At 73.8% G+C, this 17,473-nt stretch overlaps 1 protein-coding gene across 1 annotated transcript in view; it reads left to right on the top strand.

The window, feature by feature from the left end:
* Positions 1-17,108, top strand: part of DOCK6 (dedicator of cytokinesis 6) — a gene marked incomplete at its 5' end in the record, with an annotated part of 36,265 nt that extends 19,157 nt beyond the window's left edge. Inside the window, 16 exon segments of the mRNA XM_075916156.1 lie at positions 276-360; positions 850-946; positions 1,087-1,221; positions 2,276-2,428; positions 2,853-3,011; positions 5,307-5,407; positions 6,116-6,308; positions 8,277-8,420; positions 8,636-8,767; positions 9,132-9,146; positions 11,790-11,915; positions 13,394-13,483; positions 13,730-13,966; positions 14,459-14,602; positions 14,840-14,946; positions 15,470-17,108. Coding sequence (XP_075772271.1) covers positions 276-360; positions 850-946; positions 1,087-1,221; positions 2,276-2,428; positions 2,853-3,011; positions 5,307-5,407; positions 6,116-6,308; positions 8,277-8,420; positions 8,636-8,767; positions 9,132-9,146; positions 11,790-11,915; positions 13,394-13,483; positions 13,730-13,966; positions 14,459-14,602; positions 14,840-14,946; positions 15,470-15,839 — 2,288 coding nt within the window.
* Positions 17,109-17,473: the final 365 nt, after the last annotated feature.

Raw genomic sequence — 17,473 nt, 5'->3', positions numbered from 1 at the left:
GGGGGGCAGGAAGCATGCCTGGGGCTGGGGGCTGGGAGGGGCTCGGGGGGCAGGAGGCATGCCTGGGGCTGGGGGCTGGGAGGGGCTCGGGGGGCAGGAAGCATGCCTGGGGCTGGGGGCTGGGAGGGGCTCGGGGGGCAGGAAGCATGCCTGGGGCTGGGGGCTGGGAGGGGCTCAGGGTGTGGGGGTCTGGCTGGGGCGGGGCTAAGCCCTGGACGAGGCCGGCTCACCCTGGGGGGCCTGTGGCTCCTAAGCCCCCTCCCCACGCCCTGCAGAGCGCAGCCCCCTGGGGGGCCAGGAGAGCGTTCGCTGGAGGAAGAACCTCACCCACTGGCGCCCCAACTCCGACAAGGTGGACAGGTGAGTGCGGCCGCCGCGGAGCCTGGGGCATCTGGGGGCCATGAGGTGGGTGGGTGGGCACAGGGCTGTGGGGGCTGGCCCTAGGGGGGAGGAGGATGCTGGGGGACCGGGCTGGGGGGGGGGGAGATGGTTGGGAGGGCTGGGCTGGGGGAGGGGAGGACGCGGGGGAGCCAGGGGGGAGGAGAGGCCGCGGGAGTGTGGGGGGCCGGGCTGGGGGAGGGGAGGACGCGGGGGGCCGGGGGCCGGGCCGGGGGAGGGGAGGACGCGGGGGGGCCGGGCTGGGGGAGGGGAGGACGCGGGGGGCCGGGGGCCGGGCTGGGGGAGGGGAGGACGCGGGGGGGCCGGGCTGGGGGAGGGGAGGACGCGGGGGGCCGGGGGCCGGGCTGGGGGAGGGGAGGACGCGGGGGGGCCGGGCTGGGGGAGGGGAGGACGCGGGGGGCCGGGGGCCGGGCTGGGGGTCGCTCTGAGTTGGCCGTGGCTCTGCCCCAGGAGCAGGGAGCAGGTGGAGCAGGAGATGCTGGTGGAGGGGAACCTGGCGACCGAGGCCAACCTGGTGGTGCTGGACACGCTGGAGATCATCGTCCAGGTGGGGGCAGGGCAGGGCCCCCCCCCCCCCGGCAAACCCTCCCCCCAGCTGCTCTCACTGACCCAGCCCCCCCCCCCGAGAGCCTGGGACAAGTCCCCCCCCCCCGGAGGCTCCGGCCCCCCTGACGCCGTGTCCCGCAGACGGTGCTGCTGGCGGAGGCCCGGGAGAGCCTGCTGGACGCGGTGCTGCGGGTGCTGCTCCACGGCCTGGCCGGCGCCTCCAGCGCCCTCTTCCTGCAGCACGGCCTGGCCACCCAGCGCGCCCTGGTCAGCAAGGTGAGAGCCCCCCCCCCCCGCCCCCTCGTTCCCCCCCGACCTCCCCCCGCGGCCCCCGCCCGGTCTCCTTGTTCCCCCCCCCGACCTCCCCCCGCGGCCCCCGCCCGGTCTCCTTGTTCCCCCCCCGACCTCCCCCCGCGGCCCCCCGCCCATCTCCTCGTTCCCCCCCCGACCTCCCCCCGCGGCCCCCCTGCCCGGTCTCCTTGTTCCCCCCCCGACCTCCCCCCCGCGGCCCCCGCCCGGTCTCCTTGTTCCCCCCCAACTTCCCCCGCAGCCCCCCCTGCCCGTTCTCCTTGTTCCCCCCCAACTTCCCCCCGCAGCCCGCCCTGCCCGTTCTCCTCGTTCTCCCCCAACCTTCCCCCGCCCGTTCTCCTCGTTCCCCCCCCAACTTCCCCCCGCAGCCCGCCCTGCCCGTTCTCCTCGTTCTCCCCCAACCTTCCCCCGCCCGTTCTCCTCGTTCTCCCCCAACCTCCCCCCGCGGCCCCCCTGCCCGTTCTCCTTGTTCTCCCCAACCTCCCCCCCCCACCCCCCCGCCCGGTCTCCTCGTTCCCCCCCAACCTCCCCCCGCAGCCCCCACCCAATCTCCTTGTTCCCCCCCCAACCTCCCCCTGCGGCCCCCCCACCCACCTCCTGACCATCCTCCTCATTTCCGCTGCCCACCTCCCGCGGCCCACCCGCCTGTTGTCCCCATCCCCCCCCGACCGCCCCCCAACCATCCCCCCGACCCGTGGCCCCCCCCACGCACCTCCCCCACCCACTTCCCCATTCCCCACAGACTCCCAACCGCCCCCCGCGGCCTCTGGCCTCCCGGCCGTACTCCCCATCCCCCAACCGCCCCCCGCCTGCTTCCCCCCCCCGCCCGGGCCCCTCCCGTGGCACCCCCGCTTCCCCATCCCTCACGACCCCTCCTGTGGCCTCTGGCCCCCCCGAACGCCCTCCCCATCCCCTCCGCCTGCCCCCCACTCCCCCATCCCCCCCGGCCCCCTGACCGTCCCCCTTGTCCCCCATCCCCCCCACGACCTGCATTGGCTCTAACACCCCCCCCCCCGCACAGTTCCCGGAGCTGCTGTTCGAGGAGGACACGGAGCTCTGCGCCGACCTCTGCCTGCGTCTCCTGCGCCATTGCAGCAGCCGGGTCAGCGCCATCCGCGCCCACGCCAGCGCCTCGCTCTACCTGCTCATGCGCCAGAACTTCGCCCTCGGCAACGTGAGCGCCGCGGCCGGGCCCCCTGGACCCCCCCCCCTTGGCCGGGCCCCTGGACCCCCCCCGGCCGGGCCCCTGGACCCCCCCCCCGGCCGGGCCCCCTGAACCTCCCCCCCGGCCGGGCCCCTGGACCCCCCCCCGGCCGAGCCCCTGAACCCCCGGCCGAGCCCCTGGACCCCCCCCCCCGGCCGAGCCCCTGGACCCCCCCCTCGGCTGGGTCCGGCCGTCCCCCTGGCTCTGGGGTGGAGCATGGGCCGTCTGGGCCCTGCCGCCGGCTCCTTGGCGCAGCTCTGGGGGAGTGGCGGGGGGCTCAGCCCCATGGCGCCCCCCCCATGCCAGGAGCTGGGTGGCGCCGCACCAAAGCAGCAGGGGGCGCTGTGGGCGCCTCGGCTCATCCCCCCCCCCCCCCCCCCCCCCCCCCCGGCAGAACTTCGCCCGGGTGAAGATGCAGGTGACCATGTCGCTGTCCTGCCTGGTCGGGACCTCGCCCCCCTTCAACGAGGAGCATCTGCGCCGCTCGCTCAAAACCATCCTCACCTACGCCCAGGAGGACGCCGCGCTGCGCGACAGCCCCTTCGCCGAGCAGGTAGGCAGCCCCCCACGGCGCCGCCCCTTCGCCCGGCGGGTAGGGCAGCCCCACGGCGCCGCCCCTTCGCCAGGCAGGTAGGGCAGCCCCACGGCGCCGCCCCTTCGCCGAGCGGGTAGGGCAGCCCCACGGCGCCGCCCCTTCGCCGAGCAGGTAGGGCAGCCCCACGGCGCCGCCCCTTCGCCGAGCAGGTAGGGCAGCCCCACGGCGCCGCCCCTTCGCCGGGCAGGTAGGGCAGCCCCACGGCGCCGCCCTTCGCCGGGCAGGTAGGGCAGCCCCACGGCGCCGCCCCTTCGCCGGGCAGGTAGGGCAGCCCCACGGCGCCGCCCCTTCGCCGGCCAGGTAGGGCAGCCCCACGGCACCGCCCCTTCGCCGGGCAGGTAGGGCAGCCCCACGGCGCCGCCCCTTCGCCGGGCAGGTAGGGCAGCCCCACGGCGCCGCCCCTTCGCCCGGCGGGTAGGGCAGCCCCACGGCGCCGCCCCTTCGCCCGGCGAGTAGGGCAGCCCCACGGCGCCACCCCTTCGCCCGGCGAGTAGGGCAGCCCCACGGCGCCACCCCTTCGCCCGGCGAGTAGGGCAACCCCACGGCGGGTACCCTGGTGGGTGGGAGCCTCCGGCCCTGTCCCCCTCCTCCCCTCCCCCCCCCCCCCCGAGACGGTTCAGTGGGTCCCAGGGCGCCGCGCAGCTCAGACTTGCTCCAGGGACCAGGAGCCGTCAGCACCATCCATCGGGGGGGGGGGGTGGAGAGGGGCCAGAGCCCCAGCTCTGCCCCCTGCCCGGCCCCCCAGGCCAGCGAGACTCCCTCCTCCCCCACCAGCCGGAAACAAACTCCCAGCCCCCCAGGCCGCCCCGCCCCCTCCTCCCCTGCTTTGTTCAGATTCTGGGGCAAAGTGTCACCTGCCTGAATCCTCCAGCTAGCTCCAGTGCCAGGCCGGCCTGGGCCCCCCCTCGGCCCCCCCCACACAGGGCAGCAGGGTTCGCACACAGCACCCCAAAGCAAGCAGTGACTGCAACACCAGCAACAGGCCTAGCCTGTACGGCACCAGCCCCGCCCCGCCGAGCGCGTCAGCCACCCCCCTGGCCGGCCAGGAACCTCCCCAGCTAATCCCCTCGGCCCCCCAGCGCTCCCTGTGCCCCCCAACCCCCTTACACAGGGGAGAGGTGATAACCCATCCCCCACCTCCCCTCGGCCCCCCGGCGCTCCCTGTGCCCCCCCAACCCCCTTACACAGGGGAGAGGTGATAACCCATCCCCCACCTCCCCTCGGCCCCCCGGCGCTCCCTGTGCCCCCCAGCCCCCTTACACAGGGGAGAGGTGATAACCCATCCCCCACCTCCCCTCGGCCCCCAGCGCTCCCTGTGCCCCGGCCCCCCTTACACAGGGGAGAGGTGATAACCCATCCCCCACCTCCCCTCGGCCCCCCAGCGCTCCCTGTGCCCCCCAGCCCCCTTACACAGGGGAGAGGTGATAACCCATCCCCCACCTCCCCTCGGCCCCCCGGCGCTCCCTGTGCCCCCCAGCCCCCTTACACAGGGGAGAGGTGATAACCCATCCCCCACCTCCCCTCGGCCCCCCGGCGCTCCCTGTGCCCCCCAGCCCCCTTACACAGGGGAGAGGTGATAACCCATCCCCCACCTCCCCTCGGCCCCCCAGCGCTCCCTGTGCCCCCCGGCCCCCCTTACACAGGGGAGAGGTGATAACCCATCCCCCACCTCCCCTCGGCCCCCCGGCGCTCCCTGTGCCCCCCAGCCCCCTTACACAGGGGAGAGGTGATAACCCATCCCCCACCTCCCCTCGGCCCCCCAGCGCTCCCTGTGCCCCCCCGGCCCCCCTTACACAGGGGAGAGGTGATAACCCATCCCCCACCTCCCCTCGGCCCCCCAGCGCTCCCTGTGCCCCCCGGCCCCCCTTACACAGGGGAGAGGTGATAACCCATCCCCCACCTCCCCTCGGCCCCCCAGCGCTCCCTGTGCCCCCCGGCCCCCTTACACAGGGGAGAGGTGATAACCCATCCCCCACCTCCCCTCGGCCCCCCAGCGCTCCCTGTGCGCCCCCAACCCCCTTACACAGGGGAGAGGTGATAACCCATCCCCCACCTCCCTTCACACACCCCAGCGCTGGGGGGCAGGGGCTGTGGGCCAGAAGCAGGTGAGTGGCAGGAGGAGGTGGGGGCCAGGCCAGGGCCGGCCCAGCTAAGGGCTCTGCAGCACTCGGCCCCCACGTGGCCATGAGAGGTGCCGGCCTTGGGGGCTGAGCGGGGGGGCGGGGTCTGAGCCCAGCCCCCCTCTGCCCCCAGGTGCAGGACCTCGTCTTCAACCTGCACATGATCCTCACCGACACCGTGAAGATGAAGGAGCATCAAGAGGATCCCGAGATGCTGATTGACCTGATGTACCGGTGAGCCCCCCCCCCGTGTTTCCTCCCCCTCCCCCCAATCCGCTGCACCCCTCCCCCCCACAGCCCCCCCATGTTCCCTCCCCGTCCCCCCCAGCCCGCTGCACCCCCTCCCCCCGTGTTCCCTCCCCCTCCCCCCAACCCGCTGCACCCCTCCCCCTCCCCCCAACCCGCTGCACCCCTCCCCCCCACAACCCCCCGTGTTCCCTCCCTGTCCCCCCCAGCCCGCTGCACCCCTCCCCCCATGTTCCCTCCCCCAACCCGCTGCACCCCTCCCCCAACAGCCCCCCCGTGTTCCCTCCCCGTCCCCCCAGCCCGCTGCACCCCTCCCCCCGTGTTCCCTCCCCCTCCCCCCAACCCGCTGCACCCCTTCCCCCCACAGCCCCCCCGTGTTCCCTCCCCGTCCCCCCAGCCCGCTACACCCCTCCCCCCCGTGTTCCCTCCCCCTCACCCCAACCCGCTGCACCCCTCCCCCCCACAGCCCCCCCGTGTTCCCTCCCCGTGCCCCCAACCCGCTGCACCCCTCCCCCCCGTGTTCCCTCCCCGTCCCCCCCAGCCCGCTGCACCCCTCCCCCCGTGTTCCCTCCCCCTCCCCCAACCCGCTGCACCCCTCCCCCCCACAGCCCCCTCTTCCACTCCCCAGCTCGGTACCTGCACCACCCCACGGCCCCCTGCGCCCCCCCCAACCATTAGCCCTCACTTCTCTCCCAGGATCGCCAAGGGTTACCAGAACTCCCCGGACCTGCGGCTGACGTGGCTGCAGAACATGGCAGCCAAGCACACGGCGCAGGGGAACCACGCCGAGGCCGCGCAGTGCATGGTGCACGCCGCCGCGCTGGTGGCCGAGTACCTGAGCATGCTGGAGGACTGTCGCTACCTGCCCGTGGGCTGCGTCTCCTTCCAGGTGAGCCCCGAAGCCCTGCCGGGGGAAGGGAGAGACCCCCGGAGTCCTGCCCCCCCGGATCTACCCACTACACCCCACTCCCCTCCCAGGGCTAGGAGAGACCCCCGGAGTCCTGCCCCCCTGGCTCTACCCACTACACCCCACTCCCCTCCCAGAGCCAAGAGAGACCCCTGGAGTCCTGCCTCCCCCCCCGGATCTACCCACTACACCCCACTCCCCTCCCAGAGCCAGGAGAGACCCCCGGAGTCCTGCCCCCCTGGCTCTACCCACTACACCCCACTCCCCTCCCAGAGCCAGGAGAGACCCCCGGAGTCCTGCCCCCCCCCCTCCCGGCTCTACCCACTACACCCCACTCTCCTCCCAGAGCCAGGAGAGACCCCCGGAGTCCTGCCCCCCCCACCCCGGCTCTACCCACTACACCCCACTCCCCTCCCAGAGCCAGGAGAGACCCCCGGAGTCCTGCCCCCCCCCCTCCCGGATCTACCTACTACACCCCACTCCCCTCCCAGAGCCAGGAGAGACCCCCGGAGTCCTGCCCCCCCTCCTGGCTCTACCCACTACACCCCACTCCCCTCCCAGAGCCAGGAGAGACCCCCGGAGTCCTGCCCCCCCTCCTGGCTCTACCCACTACACCCCACTCCCCTCCCAGAGCCAGGAGAGACCCCCGGAGTCCTGCCCCCCCCTCCCGGCTCTACCCACTACACTGCACTCCCCTCCCAGAGCCAGGAGAGACCCCCGGAGTCCTGCCCCCCCCTCCCGGCTCTACCCACTACACCGCACTCCCCTCCCAGAGCCAGGAGAGACCCCCGGAGTCCTGCCCCCCCCTCCCGGCTCTACCCACTACACCGCACTCCCCTCCCAGAGCCAGGAGAGACCCCCGGAGTCCTGCCCCCCCCCCCCGGCTCTACCCACTACACCCCACTCCCCTCCCAGAGCCAGGAGAGACCCCCGGAGTCCTGCCCCCCCCTCCCGGCTCTACCCACTACACCGCACTCCCCTCCCAGAGCCAGGAGAGACCCCCGGAGTCCTGCCCCCCCCTCCCGGCTCTACCCACTACACCGCACTCCCCTCCCAGAGCCAGGAGAGACCCCCGGAGTCCTGCCCCCCCCCCGGCTCTACCCACTACACCCCACTCCCCTCCCAGAGCCAGGAGAGACCCCCGGAGTCCTGCCCCCCCCCGGCTCTACCCACTACACCCCACTCCCCTCCCAGAGCCAGGAGAGACCCCCGGAGTCCTGCCCCCCCCTCCCGGCTCTACGCACTACACCGCACTCCCCTCCCAGAGCCAGGAGAGACCCCCGGAGTCCTGCCCCCCCTCCTGGCTCTACCCACTACACCCCACTCCCCTCCCAGAGCCAGGAGAGACCCCCGGAGTCCTGCCCCCCCCTCCCGGCTCTACCCACTACACCCCACTCCCCTCCCAGAGCCAGGAGAGACCCCCGGAGTCCTGCCCCCCCCCGGCTCTACCCACTACACCCCACTCCCCTCCCAGAGCCAGGAGAGACCCCCGGAGTCCTGCCCCCCCTCCTGGCTCTACCCACTACACCCCACTCCCCTCCCAGAGCCAGGAGAGACCCCCGGAGTCCTGCCCCCCTGGATCTACCCACTACACCCCACTCCCCTCCCAGAGCCAGGAGAGACCCCCGGAGTCCTGCCCCCCCCCTCCCGGCTCTACCCACTACACCCCACTCCCCTCCCAGAGCCAGGAGAGACCCCCGGAGTCCTGCCCCCCCCCTCCCGGATCTACCCACTACACCCCACTCCCCTCCCAGAGCTACGAGAGACCCCCGGAGTCCTGCCCCCCCTCCTGGCTCTACCCTCTACACCCCACTCCCCTCCCAGAGCCAGGAGAGACCCCCGGAGTCCTGCCCCCCCTCCTGGCTCTACCCACTACACCCCACTCCCCTCCCAGAGCCAGGAGAGACCCCCGGAGTCCTGGCTCCCCCCCCTCACAGCCCGTCTGCGCAGGGCATCTCGTCCAACGTGCTGGAGGAGTCGGCCGTCTCGGACGACGTGCTGGCGCCGGACGAGGAAGGGATCTGCTCTGGGAAGTGCTTCACCCAGCAGGGCCTGGTGGGGCTGCTGGAGCAGGCGGCTGCCGCCTTCACCCTGGTGAGTGCCGGGGGGGGGGGGGGCGGCGTGGGATGCTGGCAGGGGGTGCCTGGGCTGGGGGGGGGATGCCGGCAGGGGGGTGCCTGGGCGGGGGGGGCGGCGGGGGATGGCGGCAGGGGGTGCCTGGGCCGGGGGGGGTGCTCCTGGGCTGCGTGGCGCGTGGCGCCTACCCCTGTGCTCACGTGGCCGGGGGGCTGCCCCCCACCCCCCCCCAGGGCGGGCTGTACGAGGCGGTGAACCAGGTCTACAAAATCCTCATCCCCATCCACGAGGCCAACCGGGAGTTCCCGAAGCTGGCGGGGCTCCACGGCAAACTGCAGGACGCCTTCAGCCGACTCAGCTGCCAGGTGAGCGCCCGGCCGGCCCGCTGCGAGGGGAGTGGGGAGTAGTGGGTAGAGCGGGGGGCTGGGAGCCAGGACTCCGGGGGTCTGTCTCCTTGGGCAGGTCCCCCCTGTCTCTGTTCCCCCCTCTGCGGCGTGGGGCGACCCCTTAGCCTGCCGGGGCCCCAAGGCTGGTCCCTGGGTCAGAGCACCCCCTTGTGGCCGGCTGGGACTTGCAGGGGAGCCCTGCTGAGCGGGGTGGGGGGGCCGGTTCCCTCTGTCAGGCCTTGCCCCCGTGTCCTGGCGGCAGCACCCAGGGGGCCATGGCGGGGGTCCCACTGGGACTGACGTGCTCTTTCCTGCTCTCTCCCCTCTGCGCCCGTCCCGTCAGAGCGCTGGCTGGGAGGTAGGACCCGTGTGCATGGCTGTGCGAGTCCCTGCCCCCCGGGCGTGTGCACGCCCCCCTCGCCCCCCCCCCTCCCGCATGGTCTGGGCTGCCTGGCGGAATGGTCTCTTTCTAACCCTGGTCTGTGTAGCTCGGGCAAAGGAGGGGGGCCTAGTGGTTAGAGCGGGGGCAGGCTGGGAGCCGGATGCCTGGGTTCTCCACTTGGGGAGGAGAGTGAGGCCTAGTGGTTAGAGTGGGGGTGGGCTGGGAGCCAGGACGCCTGGGTTCTCCACTTGGGGAGGAGAGTGAGGCCTAGTGGTTAGAGCGGGGGTGGGCTGGGAGCCAGGACGCCTGGGTTCTCTGCTTGGGGAGGGGAGTGTGGCCTAGTGGTTAGAGCGGGGGCGGGCTGGGAGCCGGACGCCTGGGTTCTCCGCTTGGGGAGGGGAGCGGGGCCTAGTGGTTAGAGCGGGGGCGGGCTGGGAGCCGGACGCCTGGGTTCTCCGCTTGGGGAGGGGAGCGGGGCCTAGTGGTTAGAGCGGGGGCGGGCTGGGAGCCGGACGCCTGGGTTCTCCGCTTGGGGAGGGGAGCGGGGCCTAGTGGTTAGAGCGGGGATGGGCTGGGAGCCGGACGCCTGGGTTCTCCGCTTGGGGAGGGGAGCGGGGCCTAGTGGTTAGAGCGGGGGTGGGCTGGGAGCCGGACGCCTGGGTTCTCCGCTTGGGGAGGGGAGCGGGGCCTAGTGGTTAGAGCGGGGCTGGGCTGGGAGCCGGACGCCTGGGTTCTCCGCTTGGGGAGGGGAGTGGGGCCTAGTGGTTAGAGCGGGGATGGGCTGGGAGCCAGGACGCCTGGGTTCTCCGCTTGGGGAGGGGAGCGGGGCCTAGTGGTTAGAGTGGGGATGGGCTGGGAGCCAGGACGCCTGGGTTCTTCGCTTGGGGAGGGGAGTGGGGCCTAGTGGTTAGAGCGGGGGCGGGCTGGGAGCCGGATGCCTGGGTTCTCCGCTTGGGGAGGGGAGCCGGGGCCTAGTGGTTAGAGCGGGGGCGGGCTGGGAGCCGGACGCCTGGGTTCTCCGCTTGGGGAGGGGAGCGGGGCCTAGTGGTCAGAGCGGGGGCGGGCTGGGAGCCGGACGCCTGGGTTCTCCGCTTGGGGAGGGGAGTGGGGCCTAGTGGTTAGAGCGGGGGCGGGCTGGGAGCCGGACGCCTGGGTTCTCCGCTTGGGGAGGGGAGCGGGGCCTAGTGGTTAGAGCGGGGACGGGCTGGGAGCCGGATGCCTGGGTTCTCCGCTTGGGGAGGGGAGCGGGGCCTAGTGGTTAGAGCGGGGGCGCGCTGGGAGCCGGATGCCTGGGTTCTCCGCTTGGGGAGGGGAGCGGGGCCTAGTGGTTAGAGCGGGGGTGCGCTGGGAGCCGGATGCCTGGGTTCTCCGCTTGGGGAGGGGAGCGGGGCCTAGTGGTTAGAGCGGGGACGGGCTGGGAGCCGGATGCCTGGGTTCTCCGCTTGGGGAGGGAGCCTGCGTGCTCTGCTGCGAGGGTTTGCAGGTCTCGGCTGGTGCCCTTCCCTGTGGGGTGGGGTGGGGGGGAGCCCTGGCTGGGGAGGGCTCTGGGCCAGGGCAGGAAATCCCCACGGGGTGGGGGGCAGCCCCCGCCCCAGAGCACAGGCCCCGGCGAGCCCATGCTCAGCCCCAGTGACCTTCCCCCTCTGGGGGGCTCTGTCCCGGGCCTGGGGCTGCCCCCTGCTCACCTGGTGCCTCTGTCTTCCCCCCCTGCCGCCGGCCCCGCCCGCTGCCGCTCTCCCGGCTTCCTGCTGCGGTGAGTCTCCCCCCCCCCCGGGGCCCACGGGTTTGGGGGGCTGGGCCATGTCCCCTGAGCTGCGGGAACCTCCCCGCCAGGGGGAGAAGCCGGGGCGGGGCCGAGGCCGCGGGGGGGGCTCTGTTCTCAGCCGGCGGGGGAGGGGGCAGGCGGGGGTGGGACTGGGGGGGCGTTGGGGGGCGGCCGTGGCAGCCGCGGGCCAGAGCAGGGGCTGTTCCCGGCGCTCCCGGCCCGGCATTCTCTGGGGGTTTGGGGCGAGGAGGCCGAGTTCCCTGCCAGCCCAGCCGGGTCCCGCAGGATGGGCCGGTGCCAGGGCAGCTGTTGGGGGGCAGGGTCCGAGCGCGGTTGAGATGGGAGTGGGGTCTAGTGGTTAGAGCGGGCGGGGGCCGGGGGGCTGGGAGGCAGGACTCCTGGGTTCTCTCCTCAGTTCTGGGTGGGGTCTAACCACTAGCCCCCACTTCCCTTCCCAGCGCTGGGCACAGAACTAGGCTGTAACCATTGGGCCCCACTGCCCCTGTTCTAGCCTGAGCTGGGCGCCCGGAGCATCAGACCCGTTAGGCGGGTCCCACGGATCCCCTACGGCAGCACTGTGCCCCCCCCACCAGCCCCCTGGCTAGCAGCCCCCCTGCTCAGCCTGGGGTGGGTTGGGGTAAGGGAGGCGCGGGCCGGGGCCGGGCGTTCGGGGGCGCCGCGTTGCATGGAGGGGCTCAGTAGGGGGCGCTCTCTTCTGCCGGCAAGTCAGTGCCGCCGCCGCGTTGCACCCCAGAGGCAGCCGCACTGGAGGGCGAGCCGAGCCCATGAGGCGCTGCCGGCTCCGGGCCTCTCCTGCCCCACCCGGCTCACGGCCCGCCCTGCCCCCAGGCCAGCGCATGTTCGGGACGTATTTCCGGGTCGGCTTCTACGGCTCCAGGTTCGGGGACCTGGACGAGCAGGAGTTTGTGTATAAAGAGCCGTCCATCACCAAGCTGGCCGAGATCTCCCACCGGCTGGAGGTGAGGGGCACCGGCAGGGCTGGGGGGCGGGGGCTGGGGGTCGGGAGCGAGGGGCAGGGCTGGGGGGCGGGGGCTGCGGGTCGGGAGCGAGGGGCAGGGCTGGGGGGCAGGAGCGAGGGGCAGGGCTGGGGGGCGGGGGCTGCGGGTCGAGCGCGAGGGGCAGGGGCTGCGGGGCGGGAGCGAGGGGCAGGGCTGGGGGGCGGGGGCTGCGGGTCGTGCGCGAGGGGCAGGGGCTGCGGGGCGGGAGCGAGGGGCAGGGCTGGGGGGCGGGGGCTGCGGGTCGAGCGCGAGGGGCAGGGGCTGCGGGGCGGGAGCGAGGGGCAGGGCTGGGGGGCGGGGGCTGCGGGTCGAGCGCGAGGGGCAGGGGCTGCGGGGCGGGAGCGAGGGGCAGGGGCTGCGGGTCGGGAGCGAGGGGCAGGGCTGGGGGGCAGGGGCTGCGGGGCGGGAGCGAGGGGCAGGGCTGGGGGGCGGGGGCTGCGGGGCGGGAGCGAGGGGCAGGGCTGGGGGGCGGGGGCTGCGGGGCGGGAGCGAGGGGCAGGGCTGGGGGGCGGGGGCTGCGGGGCGGGAGCGAGGGGCAGGGCTGGGGGGCGGGGGCTGCGGGTCGGGAGCGAGGGGCAGGGCTGGGGGGCGGGGGCTGCGGGTCGGGAGCGAGGGGCAGGGGCTGCGGGGCGGGAGCGAGGGGCAGGGCTGGGGGCGGGGGCTGCGGGTCGGGAGCGAGGGGCAGGGCTGGGGGGCGGGGGCTACGGGTCGAGCGCGAGGGGCAGGGGCTGCGGGGCGGGAGCGAGGGGCAGGGCTGGGGGGCAGGGGCTGCGGGGCGGGAGCGAGGGGCAGGGCTGGGGGGCAGGGGCAGCGGGGCGGGAGCGAGGGGCAGGGCTGGGGGGCAGGGGCTGCGGGTCGAGCGCGAGGGGCAGGGCTGGGGGGCAGGGGCTGCGGGGCGGGAGCGAGGGGCAGGGCTGGGGGGCAGGGGCAGCGGGGCGGGAGCGAGGGGCAGGGGCTGCGGGGCGGGAGCGAGGGGCAGGGGCTGCGGGGCGGGAGCGAGGGGCAGGGGCTGCGGGGCGGGAGCGAGGGGCAGGGGCTGCGGGGCGGGAGCGAGGGGCAGGGGCTATGGGTCGGGAGCGAGGGGCTCTGGCAGGGTAGGGGGCAAGCGGGCTGTGGCATGGGAGGAAAGGCCCCCCCCCCGACCCCCCAGGGGGCGAATCCCGCTCCAGGGTCCCCCCGTGGCTCCAGGGTGTCCCGCGGGCTGGATCCTGCTCGGTTTCGGCAGCTGCCCTGGGAGCCCACCTGGGCCCCCGCGCTGTGTGGGACGCTGCCTGCCCCTCATTGTGGTCTCTGGCCACCGAGGCGAACCCCGTCCGGGGATGGGGGTCTGGGGCTCCGGGGTCTCTGCTGCCAGCCAGGGAAGCCGCAGGCCGGGCCCCCCCCCCCCCCCGCCGGGGCGGCTGGAGACTCTTAGCTGGAGACCCAGTGGTGCCCCCCAGGAGTTCTACGCCGAGCGTTTCGGGGACGACGTGGTCGAGATCATCAAAGACTCCAACCCCGTGGACAAGGCCCGGCTGGAGCCCAGCAAGGTAGGGCCAGGGGGGCACACGGACACCCCCGACCCACGTGGTGCTACAAGGACACAGCGAGAGGCCCTGTCCCCGGCGGCTCCCAGCCTGAGGCACGAGGGGGAAACTGAGGCACAGAGCCGGCCGAGGACTCACCCAGCTTTGGCTCGGTGGGACGGGGGTGTGGGCCGGGCGCTTCAGCCACGGGGCTCGGTAAGGGGGGGGCAGATCCCTAGCCGGGCCCCCTCATTGCCCCCCTGCTCCCAGGCCTACATCCAGCTGACCTACGTGGAGCCCTTCTTCGACACCTACGAGCTGACGGAGCGAGTCACCTACTTTGAGCGGAACTACGACCTGCGCCGCTTCGTGTTCTGCACGCCCTTCACGCTGGCCGGCCGGGCGCACGGCGAGCTGCACCAGCAGCACAAGCGCAAGACGCTGCTCACCACCTCGCACGCCTTCCCCTACATCCGCACCCGCCTGCCCGTCGTGCACAAGGAGGAGGTGCCGGGACGCCCTGCAGGGGGCGGGGCAGGGTGCTGGGGGGGGCCACGCAGCGGGGCAGGGTGCTGGGGGGGGGCCACGCAGCGGGGCAGGGTGCTGGAGGGGGGCCACGCAGCGGGGCAGGGTGCTGGAGGGGGGCCACGCAGCGGGGCAGAGTGCTGGAGGGGGGCCACGCAGCGGGGCAGGGTGCGGGGGGGGGCCACGCAGCGGGGCAGGGTGCAGGGGGGGCCACGCAGCGGAGCAGGGTGCTGGGGGGGGCCACGCAGCGGGGCAGAGTGCTGGGGGGGGGCCACGCAGCGGGGCAGGGTGCGGGGGGGGGCCACGCAGCGGGGCAGAGTGCTGGGGGGGGCCACGCAGCGGGGCAGGGTGCTGGGGGGGACCACGCAGCGGGGCAGGGTGCTGGGCAGGGGGCAGGGCTGGGCAGAGGGGCCAGGCACGTCCCCGTGCCCCCTCCCCAGCAGAGGAGGGGGGCTGAGCCCTCCCCACCCGCAGATCATCCTGACGCCCATCGAGGTGGCCATCGAGGACATGCAGAAGAAGACGCAGGAACTGGCCTTTGCCACCCACCAGGACCCGGCCGACGCCAAGATGCTGCAGATGGTGCTGCAGGGCTGCGTGGGCACCACCGTCAACCAGGTCGGGCAGCGCCGGGCACGGGCCCCGCCCCCGGCCCCGCCCCCCCCCGGCCCCGCCCCCGCCCCCCCCCCCCGGCCCTGGCCCCGCCCCCGCCCCCCGTCCCGGCCCCGCCCCCCTGGCCCAGGACTGTCGTGTGGATCAGGAGTGAGGGGCAGGTCTGGGGCGGGGGCTGTGGGGTGGGTCAGGTCTGGGGGGAGGGGCATCTCCGCTGGCACTGACCTGCTCCCCGCTGCCCAGGGCCCCCTGGAAGTGGCCCAGGTGTTCCTGGCCGAGATCCCGGACGACCCCCGGCTCTACCGGCATCACAACAAGCTGCGCCTCTGCTTCCGGGACCTCACCAAACGGTAGAGACGCTGCCCCCCCCCCCGCGCTGGCCCCCCTTCCCCCCCCCGCTGCCCCCCTCCACGCCCCCCGCTGCCCCCCTCCACGCCCCCCGCTGTCCCCCCCACGCCCCCCACTGCCCCCCCCGCCCCGCGCTGCCCCCCCTTCCCCTCCCGCTGCCCCCCCGCGCTGCCCCCCTTCCCCTCCCGCTGCCCCCCCGCCCCGCGCTGCCCCTCTTCCCCCCCCGCGCTGCCCCCCCGCCCCGTGCTGCCCCCCCCCTCCCCCCCGCGCTGCCCCCTTCCCCCCCCCGCGCTGCCCCCCCGCCCTGTGCTGCCTCTCCCGCTCCACGTACTGCCACACCCCTGCACAGTCCCTCCCTCTGCCCCATGCTGCCCCCATCAACCTCCCACCCCTCACACTCCTGAAGCCCCCAGTTTCCACCTCCCCCTCCCTTCCCCCATCCGTGGGGTCCCGACCCCCCAACTCCCCTGCCACTGTCCTGTCCCCCGCCCTGAGCCCCGCCCCTAGCGCCCCCCTGGGTTGCAGGTGCGAGGACGCCCTGCGCAGGAACAAGGTGCTGATCGGGCCGGACCAGCGTGAGTATCACCGGGAGCTGGAGCGGAACTACCAGCGCCTCCGGGAGGCCCTGCAGCCCCTGCTCAGCCGCCGCATCCCCCAGCTCTACGCCCCGCTGGTCCCACGCTCACGCACCGGTGAGCCCCCAGGGAGACAGGCCCCGCCCACCCTGAGTAGCTGCAGGGCGAGCGGGGAAACTGAGGCAGGGAGGAGCCAGGATTTGCCCAGGGTCACGCAGGGAATCCCGTGGCAGAGCCAGGAACAGCCCAGGAGTCCTCGCTCGGAACCCCCCTGCTCTAACCGCTGCACCTCACTCCCTTCATGGAGCTGGGAATCCTGAGTGGCTTGTTTCCTGGGGTCTCTCCACCCCCATTCCTGGGGCCCAGCCGCTGGGGACGGGGGTAGCTTTGCCTCTTGTTAATTTCACCATCGGATTAATTGGAGGCTCCCCTCTGCCCCCAGAAACTCTCTGAACAGGTCGAGTCTGAACAAGTTGGAGGGCTAGGAGCCGGCGTCTCCAGGGACTCGGACCAGCCGTGCCCGCGGGGGGGCCTGCATGGAGCCGGCCCAGCCTGCCTCCTGCTGCGCCCGCACCTGCTGGCAGCCTGGCCCCAGCGGGCCTGTGGGGGCGACCACCCTACCCAGCGCGGGGCCCTTCTCTGCCCGTCCCCTGCGGCCTGCGCCCCGTGCGGCAGGGGCTGTCCGGCCGGTCCCCCTAGCAGCCTGCCCCAGGGTTGGACGGCCCCGATCCGGACCAAAGCTTTGCGCTGTGCCCTGGGGCATCCCCCCTACAGCGCCCGCGGCTGCCCTGCCACAACCGGTGCTACAGGCTGGTTCTGGGGGCGGGAGCTCCCCCCCCTCCCAGCACGGGGGATGGACCCAGGAGTCCTGGCCCCCCCGGCCTGAGCTCTTGGCCAGCCCTCCCCATTCCTGTGTGGGGAGGCAGGAGGCGTCCAGCCCCCACGGGCCTAGCTCTGGTGTAAGGGAGAAGGGCCCTTCCCCCGCCTCTGTGTGTCTGTCGTCCCGGCTCTGGGCCCGGGCTGGGGGGCTGAGCTGTTCCAGGAGGGGCTGGCAGGGGCACGGTTAACAGGCACCACCAGGCTGTTCGAAGTGAGTCCAAGGCGGGGGGTGGCACCCAGTAAAGGGGCACAGAGTTGGGGGGAGCCAGATCCCTGCACAGGGTGGGGCAGACCAGAGATTCCCTAGGACCCCCCCCCCCCCCAGCAGCCCAGCTCTGCCCTAGAGGGCAAACCTAGCCCAGGCCCTGGTGCCCTGACTCCACCAGGGCTCGGATGGGGAATGGGGGGGGAAGCCCAAGTCTTCCTGCCCCCCCCCACTCCAGCCAAGGGTCTTCACTGAATCACTGGAAACCCCCCCCCTGTAAGTGCCAGGCGGGGGAGCGGTGAATCCGCAGTGGGCACTGCCCCCCCCCTCCCTGGGCAGCTGCATTGGCTTTGGCTCCTGCCTTGCTCTGATCCAGGCCCTGTGGGGGCAGGGTCTCTCCTCAGCTCCCCCCCCCCATGTCTAGCCGGGCCCGGGGGGAGGCGCCGGTCGGGTTTATTTATAAAGTGATTTAACAATAAAACCAACCCCCTTGGGACTTGTTGGAGTGCCGGGCAGATGAGCCCAGTTTGTTTATGGGGGGCTGGAGGGGGGCTCGTGTGTGGGTGAGGGGGCAGCGGCTGGGGATACCACTGGCAGGTGGGTACCTGGGCAGGAATTGCCAAGGGCCATGGGGGGGGGGAGCAAAGTGTTATGAGCTTGGGTGGGATGTACATGAGTTACTATTAGGTGTATTACGGTAACATCTGGATTGGGGGGGGAGGCTTTTGGGCCAGCACTGCCCAGACTGGCCCACCCCGAAGTGGCCCTGGTCTAGCCAGCTGCAGGGTGGGAGGGGAAACTGAGGCAGAGAGAAGCGCTTGTCATGGGTTGGAGCAGGGCCAAGGACCCAGGTGTTCTGGACGGTGCCCT

The sequence above is a fragment of the Pelodiscus sinensis genome, unplaced genomic scaffold (genome assembly GCF_049634645.1).
Source record: "Pelodiscus sinensis isolate JC-2024 unplaced genomic scaffold, ASM4963464v1 ctg90, whole genome shotgun sequence".
In the NCBI taxonomy this organism is placed as follows: Eukaryota; Metazoa; Chordata; order Testudines; family Trionychidae; genus Pelodiscus; species Pelodiscus sinensis.
This window is presented reverse-complemented; position numbering and strand designations above follow the sequence as displayed.